Genomic DNA, 10,238 nt, shown 5'->3' with positions numbered 1-10,238 from the left:
GGTCGACCTAACAGATGCAATACCATTTTCTGAGTGATTTGAGCTTCATAATCTTCCATTGTCTTGAGTCATTCATTTATGCTTTTGTATTTGGTTGCTTGTGATGTTTGCCATGAATCAAAAACTCATTTGTGAGTGTATGCTTGTTCTTACAGTGACCTAGTAGTTAGGCTTGAAGTTTACAACTGTTGAAAGTGAAAGGAGAATTGTTTTGATTGGCATAGTGATACTGATTGGTGTGGAGACAAAAATGATAGAAGAAGTACATTTGGTTACATATTCTTTTACAATGAAGCAATCATCTCTTGGTGTACAAAGAAGCATCAAATCACTGCATTGCCCTCCTATGAAGTCGGGTATATAGCAGTGTCATTTATCTCATGTCAATCAATCTGGGTTGACTCTTTGTTAAAGGAGCTAAGGTGTGAAGTGAAAACAGCCTATGAAGTTGATGATTGACAACAAAATTTCTAATAAGTTTTGTCAAGAATCCAGTTTCACATGAAAGAATCAAGCATATTGAGACAAGATTTCCTTTCATAAGGGAGCAAATGATGAAAGGCATGGTAGAAGTCATAAATTATCCTACAAAATAGCAATTGGCAGATGGCTTTACAATAGCCTTGAAGATTGAGAGTTTTGAATATTTGAGGATTTAATTAAGACTTGTAAACATTTAGAATTATGGGGGATGATAAAATAATTTTAAATAAGGGTTATAACTAACAATGAGTTGGTTATGTAGTTAGTTAAGTTGGTTAGACATGTAATTAAGTATTTTGCATTTAGTTATCAACAGTTCAATATGTGGTTAATGATAATTTAATATGTGGTTACTGATAGTTCAATTTCTGGTTAATATTAGTTATGGACGTGGTTACTGCTATTTTTGTATGTAGTTATTAACTAGAAGTTAGTTACCTAGTTAGTAGTATAATCCTAGATTAACGATGTAACACATGTTTGTAAAAACTCTTAATTCCATTCCAATAATATTTCTCTCTTTTCTAGTTTTTTTCATTCCTATTGGTGTGTTACGTGCTTTTCAAGTAATAGCTTTTGCTTTTCAGCACCAATAGTTATAGATTCAACTCTTTCTTTTCGTTATAATAAAATATACATACTATATAAACATATTATTTTTCTAATAATGATTAATGATATTGTGCTACATAGCATAGTTTCATGTGATAAAATAAAATAAAATTTATAAACCATCTTCATGGTTCACAAGTGTTTAAACTGCAATTTAAATCTAATAATAATGCTTTTGAACTTGTTGAGTGACTTGAGTCCATGTCATTCTGAGATTGGCTATTCAGGTCTAACATTTCTGACAACTTCGCTTTCTTTAACTTGTTGCCACATTTTCTCTCATTAGAAAAATCATCATGCTCAACTATAGAAGAAGACATCAGACGCGAACATTGACACGACACTGATATCACTTTTGAACACTCGGTACTTAGTGGCAATTCAAGTGAATCAGTTTCGAAATTTTTGAAATCTCCTATTTCTTCCATTGAATTTTTCTCTTCTTTTCTTTCCGAGCTTTCAGAAGATGTTAAAGAACTTTCCAATGAACACATAGTTCCATTTTTCCGTTTCCTCTTACCACATTCTAAAATTAATTCTCTTGACTCTGATAGTTCTGAAATTGAAGAACTTGGACAAACATTGTTTATCATTGCAACCAATTGTGAGAGTTCATCTTTTGTGAATTTTATACCAATTGGAGAAGAATTGAATCCAGAAAGTGTTTCTTGAGCCTTCTTTAGTACCGATTGTAAATACTTTTCTTGAGCTTCAATTCGAAGTTGCAAACGCTTTTGCACCTAAAAAATCCACCAATCAAATCGATCAACACATCCTTATTACATGTCTGGATTGAGAGTGATTTGACAGTATTACATAATATGTCGAATCCCTGTCAATCTAAACATGTCTGATGCAATTTTTAATCGCGATCAAATAATTTATGTTACCTCAATTTGTTCATAAAGTTTTTTCTCTACTTCCATTTGAATTTCTAGGGCATGAGCTATCTCCATGTTTCTAAAAAAACACACTTTCAAAATAAAATCTCTAAAAAAAAAAAATCAAATATTTGATAATAAGTTTCTAATGATTACTCAGTGATTTGATTCTGGTCCACAATTTCCTTGCCACAATCATCATCACTCCTCTTAATTTCTGTATAATCTGCATCACAAGAAATATCAATGAAAAATTACATTTACACAAAAATTAAAATCAATTTTAAATGATTTAACTCGTTATTTCGAGATCAGAAAGTCAAGATTGAAAACTTCGCGACGACAAAGATACTATCATACTATAACAAAACTATTTTCCAACTAGTCACCTTGTTTGTTGTCAGAACATGTTTCTAGATGATGTTGGCTTTTCCCAAGTCTATATTTCTATAACAAGAAAGAAAAAAACATGAAAAAAAACTCACAATTTCAAATATAATATTTGATCAATAAACAAAAATAATTAATTAAACTTTACAAAAGCGAAATAAATGCCTGTAAATGGCTCTTGAGATGGAACAAAGTAAGTCCTGGAATTTGCATCACTCTCATAATACTCTTTGGTGTTGCTTCTGCCATATGAATAATTCAAATTCAACAATGATATCAAAACATTAATATAAGGTAATTTAATAATTGAGTTTGTTTTATAGTACTTACTTTCTGCACCTCCAAGTTGATTAATTGCATCAATGAATCTTTGGTGAAGTTCATGAGTCCATTTGAGTCTTGGTTTTGCATCAGTTGATAGAGCAAAATGCATACTTTGATTATTCTTCATCTTTTGATTCTTCTAGATTTGCATCAATAAATGGAAGGTATAGTTGTTGTATGAGGAAACACTAGTGGGGTTATGTTGGGGGAATATATATGTTAGAAGCCATTTCATTGTACTTTTTTTTCTTTTCTGAAAATAAAATAGAAATTATTTGTACACTTTTTTCTTTGACTTAAATTGGGGTGAAGAGAATCTATGATGAAACAACAAGATAGAAAGTAATACACCTCAAATTTTGAGTCTTGAAAGAAGAGAAAAAGAAGGAAAGTGTGAAGTTTGTTTTTATTTTCTTGTTTTCCCACTTTTACTCTATGTATGGTTGATTCCATAATGAATTAGGTGGGTCCACACTGAATAATAGGTTTTTACTTTCTTGGTGGCTAGAGAAGATTTCAGGAGAAAATAATGATGGAAAGTGATTAAATTTTAAATAATCAATCTGTTTTTTAAAGAAAAAATATTATTGAAGTAAGTTTTGTATAGTTAACTTTAAAAAGTTATGAAAACACATCTAAACATTAATTATTTTCTATTTACTATCATAAATCTTTTAATTAATTCGATAGAAATAAGTTGTAGTATTGACAAAAAATAATTCTTTTATTGTTGAAATACTTTATTTATAAATATTTATCATAGTAAACGTTTGTGTTATAATCAAAGGTATTCAAATAAAAATAAATTCAAATAAAAATTGAAAATTGATTTATAAAATAAAAAATTATAAAAATTGAATATTGTATGTGTTTAGATGTCATTTTGTGAAAACTTTTTAATTCAAATTGAAAATCGATCCAAACCAAACTAAGCTGCATGTATATATTTTTATATTTATTTAATTTTTATTAGTTTGATATATTACATTAATTTATGATTTGATTATACTTATATTTTTAATATTATTTATTATTTTGAATTAATTAATTAATTTTATTATTTCATTTCTTTCAACTATAATTGATTATTTTCTAATATTAACTTTAATATATTATATATTATATGTTATATATTACATTAAACTCATTATTTATTAGTATTTTTATAATATTAATAAAAATTAAAATTTATTTTGCATATTTAAAAATTCATCCAAATTAAACCACATTAGAGGTGATTGCATTTTTTAACATATTTTTTAAAACTGAATCGAATCACAAATAAATTTATCTTTAGTTTGGATGAGTTTCTGTCTCAAAACTGATTCAAACCGCACCGCATGTAAGTAGAAATGTTAAAATTACCGAATCGTAATTTTGGTAAATGAACAAACCATATTACACAAGTAATTTTAAAACCGAAATAAATAACAAATAATTCGAACTAAAACTAAGACCGAACTTAATTGATAATGAAAATCAAAATGATGAAAACAAGTTCAAAATTTTTATTAAAAAAATTTCAAAAACAATATAACGGTTAGGCTCTTATCAAATAGTTCGGGTAAAAAAACCCATTTTCTATAAAATCAATCATTTTAGTTTAATTCGGTTCGGATAAATTAAAACGGTTCAATTCACTTGTAAGCACTTTTATTTTTTCAAAACACCTATTCTTCACCTATTTTTTGGCCGGTGTGAAAATGTAATCACTTATCTTTGAATTTCTTACACAATCTTTCTTTCAAATGTGAATTTAGCTTTTTCTTGTATGAGAAGATGTGTTTGTTTGCGGTGTAATTGGCAGGTTCCTTTTGTTTCATGCAAGGTTAGAGGAATCAAAGAATCTAAGGACTAAACTTTTGGTCCCATGCCTTCATGTTTCAACCAAGATAGTAATACAAACATGACAGAAAACTACTAAGCAATATTTTTAATTTTAGATTAAGATGTGAGTTTCTATCAAAGTTACACTAATAGAATATTGAATCCGTGTATTTTCAAGACACTTTTAATAATTTTTTAGATTATCTATACAAAAGAATTGCAATCATAAAGTTAATCAAAAGGGACCATCACACACCACAGAGAACAGTTTAGTGCTTGTCATGACATAACTAAGCACTAATTCAATCAATTTGTAGGGTCATGTATATTATTACTTAACATAATCCTTCAATGTTAAGCTGTGTTCCAATAATATGAGTCTATGGCAAGAATATTAATAAAAATAGTTTCCTATTCTTATTGCAATAGTATAAAGTATTTACCTTCTAAACTTTATTTTAAGAAGAAATGGTAAATATAGTTTATTTAAATAAATTTTTGGTCTCTATAAATATAAATATTGGTTTTATTTTCTTGTATTTAGAATTTTTTTTAATTAAAACTTCTCACCGATTTTAATATTTACAACAATATTGTGACAATACTATTACAAAAAGTATATCGTATCACAGTTGGAAGAAGAATATTATTATAGTTAGAGGTATGTGGTAATGATGTTGTGATAGTAGGTGTCTTCTTTACCACCATGGGCTAGTAGCCAAGGTAAAAACACAATAGCGCGTAACATATCACCACAGTTGAATAAAGCAACTGTAGTAAAAGATGGAATTGGCATGGATTCAATATTCAACGCCAATATATTGGAAGATTTCTCAATATTTCACCACAGTTGTATGTTCCAACCATAGTGAAAAAGTTAGCGCACAATACTTCACTACAGTTATAACTTCCAACTGTGGTGATATATTCACTTGAGTTTATTATAAGTTATGCATAATGCTTATTTCTTCAATTGCTCACTAAACATATAATCTATTATGCTTTGTGTACAAAAGCTATGAAAGCATCAAGATGGAAGAAGATAGGGGGAGAAGATAGAACATGATGAGAAAGATGAATCGAATCCTTCATAGTATTGATAGGTTCTCATAGTAGTATATATACATGTTGCTTAGCATACAAGCTAGCTGTTGTAACTAACTGAACAACAATCTAACTAACTAATCAATCACTAACTAACTATGCCAATATTATTTATCATCTATTAGTCCTCCACAAGTTGAACTTTGGTAAATGTTAAGCAAATTCAACTTGGTCTTGAGAGATTGAAAAGGCTTTGGGAGAATGGGCTTGGTAAAGAAGTCAGCAAGTTGGCTGTTGGAAGATACAAGTATCCACTTCATCATGCCATTTGTGAGTTTTTCTCTAACAATATGACAATCATTGTCAAGGTGCTTGGTTCGTTCGTGAAATATGAGGTTATCTGCAATGTTAAGAGCAATTTGGCTATCACAAAACAAGACTGGGAGTTGTGTGCTTGTAATGTTCATGTCAAGAAGCAAATCGAGGATCCATTGAAGCTCACAAGTTGCAGCAGCCAAGGCACGATATTGCGCTTCAGATGATGAGCGTGAGACTGTTGTCTGCTTCTTGGTTCGCTATGATATGAGTGAATTGCCAAGGTAGAAACAAGAACCAGATGTTGATCTTCCAGTGTCAATACAGCCAGCCCAGTCTGCATTAAAAAAGCCAGTCACTTGAAGAGATGAATTCCGAGGAAAGAATAGACCTTGACCTGGGCAATACTTCAAGTATCTTAGTACTCTGCATGCAACCTTGTAGTGTTGAGTGGAAGGTTTAAAAAGGAATTGACTGAGTTGCTGAGTGGTGAACGTGAAGTCGGGTATGATGGTGTTAAGATAGATTAGTCTGCCAATGAGTCGTCTGTAAGAAGGAATATCTTCAAATTCAGGACTGTCATTATGGCATAGCTTGATGGAAAGATCAGATGGTGTATTAGTTGGCTTTGAACCAAGGAAGCCTGATTCATTGAGAAGGTCTATGCAATACTTTCTTTGACTGATGGAAATCCCTTGTTTTGAGTGAGCTACTTCCAAACCTAAGAAATATTTCAGCAAACCAAGATCCTTAATTTTGAATTTCTGGTCGAGTATGTTCTTCATGATATGAAATTCTTGTAGAGAGTTTCCTGCCAAGATAGCATCATCAACATAGACAAGAAAAATTATAAATGTAGATTGTGTTTTCTTGACAAACAAGGAATGATCAGAGGTAGCTTGTGTTTAACCATGTTGAATGAGAGTGGAAGTGAGCTTTTCAAACCATTGTCGTCTGCTTGTTTCAAGCCATATAGTGATTTAATGAGTTTACAGACCTGATTTGGCTTAGATGTTTGGATACCAGGTGGTACGACCATGTATACATCTTCATGAAGATCTCCATGTAAGAACACATTATTTACGTCCAGTTGATGAAGGTGCCAGTTATGAATGGAAGCCAAAGCAAGAACCAGTCGAATGGTGGTGAGTTTGGCAACTGGTGAAAAGGTATCAGAATAGTCAAGTCCTTCTATCTGGTTATAACCTTTGGCAACAACATGAGCTTTAAATCTCTCTATACTACCATCAGATTTATGCTTAATATTGTATACCCATTGACAACCAATTGGCTTCACATTGGATGGAAGGTCTACAATCTGCCAAGTACCAGTTTTCTCAAGTGTATTAAGCTCAAGTTTCATAGCTTGATTCCAACATTTTAACTTACATGCCTCTTTGTAAGTTTTGGGTTCGTGGTTAGTGGAAATAGAAAAACTAAAACGAAAATGAGAAGGAGAAAGGTTGGAGTATGACAGAAAATTTGAAATAGAGTAGGGAGTACCTAGAGATGATTGTGTTCGTGAGTCATTAAAGATTGTACAGACATAATCTTTTAGGTGCGATGGTGGTTATCTTATTCTAGATGAAACACGAGCGGATGGAGGGACGACATTATGTTGTGTTTGAGGTGCATTAAGGTCTATGGGAGGATCCGATAGATTTGTAAGAAGAGTTTGTGAGACAGATGGAGAGGAATCATTGACAGGTGCAATATGATGGATAGATGGAGGGACATCAAGGAATTGAGATGACTCAGAAGGTAACTTAGAATCTAAGGTACCGAAGTATTTCCAGTTTTGTATGATGGAAGATGAATTCTTATTGTAACACCCCTCTAATAACCCGCGGCAATTAAACAATTATTAATCAGAGTAAACATGTAGAGAGGCATCACAATTACATAAATTAATAAATAATACACACGTTCGGCACCTGTCATGCATTTACTGAAAACACCTGAGATCATAACTCTTTAATCAATTCATGTTTTACACAGCGGAAATACTTCATCAAGTCAAACATCCATCATCAATGTATAAGACTTCAAATAACAAAACAAATAGAGTTATAATCAAACTCCAAAACAAACGTGTTCCCAGTGTTACATCTACCAGAGCATGACACCGACACTATAACTAAAAACCGACTTATGAGCTAATCCTCACCAAGTCGCGCCGCTATCCTCAATCTGAAAATGACAACAAGTAAGGGTGGATCTCATCACAGTTAACCAGTGTTATTGCATCATAAATAATAACATTTCATAGTTATATCATTCACCCAATTGTTCTTATTCAGATAATCATCACTAAACATCCACAGATAACAGATAATCATCACATAACATATATAACCATGTTACAAACAATCATGCACATGTATGAAACTGACACTATGCATGTGGTACCAAACATCACCAGTGGAAATCATCCACCGACCGATCTATCATCATCCAGATACGGCCCTGCCAGCACAGATTCCACACAATGGGAATCTTGCCCTTCACTGCATCCTCTCATCTTTAGGATACAGCCCTCAACTATGATTATGAATGCATGCAAACACATATATATAACATACCAACATCATCATCTCACTATGAGTAGCATCATCTTTACTCACACATCATCATACATCATCATCATCAAGTATGTTCAAATATATGTACAATTGCATCATTCAATTAAGATCATATATCAATCAATCATACGATTTGTCTCATCTTAATCATCATAAATCAAACATTATTCCAAACAGATCAGCATTCTAAAGTTACTCATTACCGAACTCTTAAAAATCACAAAACAGCAAAACTCTGCAAGTCACGCTGGCCATACGCGTACCATACGCGTACCAGCAGAGCCAGAATTTCACCAAAAACACACACCATACGCGTATCATACGCGTATGGGCAGAACCACATTTCCACACAAAACACAAGCATACGCGTATCAGCCTGCCATACGCGTACCTGCCAGACACCATACGCGTACCATACGCGTATGAGCAGATGGTGCAACCTGATGCACACTTGGGGAGCGTATCATACGCGTATCGTCCCCCACCATACGCGTATTGTACGCGTATCATACGCAAATGGGCAGCAGTTCACAGAAACCTGCAACTTACCCATTCGTCTTCCTCGCGATTTCACCTGTATAGCCTGCGATTTGGGTCTCAAAACCAGAAAATTTCACATAATAACATCACACAGTTCACCCAACAATCAGTGTATGATCCTATAATCGAATTCATTCATCATACCCTAAATCTATTCAGTTATTAGGGATTTAATAGCCACAGATCCAATCTAAATGATGAACACAACAGAAATCCAGAATACAGAATCAATTATCCAAACAATACTCCTAATCGACATCACTATCCATAACACGATAATAGAGATTAAATGGAGAGTCTCCCCTTACCTTAGACAATTGTTCTTGATCCTTGATCTCTCCCTCTACAGTTCTCCTTCACGTTCCTCGTTCCAAACCTCTGTTCTTTCACGTTCTTTCTTCCTTCCCAAATCCCAATTGTTTTATGAAAAATAATAATAATTTAGTAAAAAGGATTATAAAATCACCCTCCCTCTTTTACTATTTACTCACATGGCCCAAATGCCATAAACCATTATTTATTCATTATTTTCACAAAATTCTTAATAATTCTAATTATTAATTCAATATTCCAATTAAATTAATATTAAAATTATACGGGTGTTACAACTCCCCCCCACTAAAAGAGTTTTCGTCCTCGAAAACATACCTCAGGTAAAAAGTTCTGGATAAGAGTCCTTCATCTGACTCTCTAGCTCCCAGGTAACATTTCCTTTAGCCGGTCCTCCCCAAGCTACTCTGACTAAAGCTATTTCCTTACCACGCAATTGCTTCAGTCTTCTATCTTCAATCCTCACAGGTAAAGTCTCAACCGTCAAGTTATCTTTCACCTGTACATCATCTACTTGGATCACATGGGACGGATCCGAAATGTATTTCCTCAATTGAGACACATGAAACACATCATGCAAATTTGCAAGCATCGGCGGTAGAGCAATACGATAAGCCACTTCCCCCACTCTTTCAGAAATTTGGAATGGTCCAATAAAACGCGGAGTCAACTTCTTTGACTTCAATGCTCGACCAATCCCCGTCATAGGAGTTACTCTCATAAACACATGATCTCCCTCTTGAAACTCAAGTGTTTTCCTCCTTTTGTCGTGATAACTCTTCTGACGACTCTGAGAAGCCTTCATCTTCTCCTGAATCATTTTAATCTTCTCCGTAGTCTGTTGTACAATTTCCGGACCAATCACAACACTCTCACCAGATTCGTACCAACACAACGGCGTCCTACACCT

The 10,238-nt window shown here is 32.9% G+C and overlaps 1 protein-coding gene across 1 annotated transcript; it reads right to left on the bottom strand.

The window, feature by feature from the left end:
* Positions 1-978: 978 nt before the first annotated feature.
* LOC131646484 (myb family transcription factor PHL8-like) lies at positions 979-3,078 on the bottom strand. The gene is made up of 6 exons (XM_058916513.1): positions 2,697-3,078; positions 2,532-2,608; positions 2,366-2,423; positions 2,133-2,202; positions 1,986-2,055; positions 979-1,835 (listed from the first exon to the last, which is right to left on the bottom strand). Exons 1-6 carry the CDS (start codon positions 2,815-2,817, stop codon positions 1,221-1,223), a joined length of 1,011 nt encoding a protein of 336 aa, XP_058772496.1. The 5' UTR covers positions 2,818-3,078; the 3' UTR covers positions 979-1,220.
* Positions 3,079-10,238: the final 7,160 nt, after the last annotated feature.

This window comes from Vicia villosa, linkage group LG2, assembly GCF_029867415.1.
Source record: "Vicia villosa cultivar HV-30 ecotype Madison, WI linkage group LG2, Vvil1.0, whole genome shotgun sequence".
In the NCBI taxonomy this organism is placed as follows: domain Eukaryota; kingdom Viridiplantae; phylum Streptophyta; class Magnoliopsida; order Fabales; family Fabaceae; genus Vicia; species Vicia villosa.
Note: the sequence above shows the minus strand (reverse complement) of the source record. Positions and strands in the feature narration are given on the sequence as shown.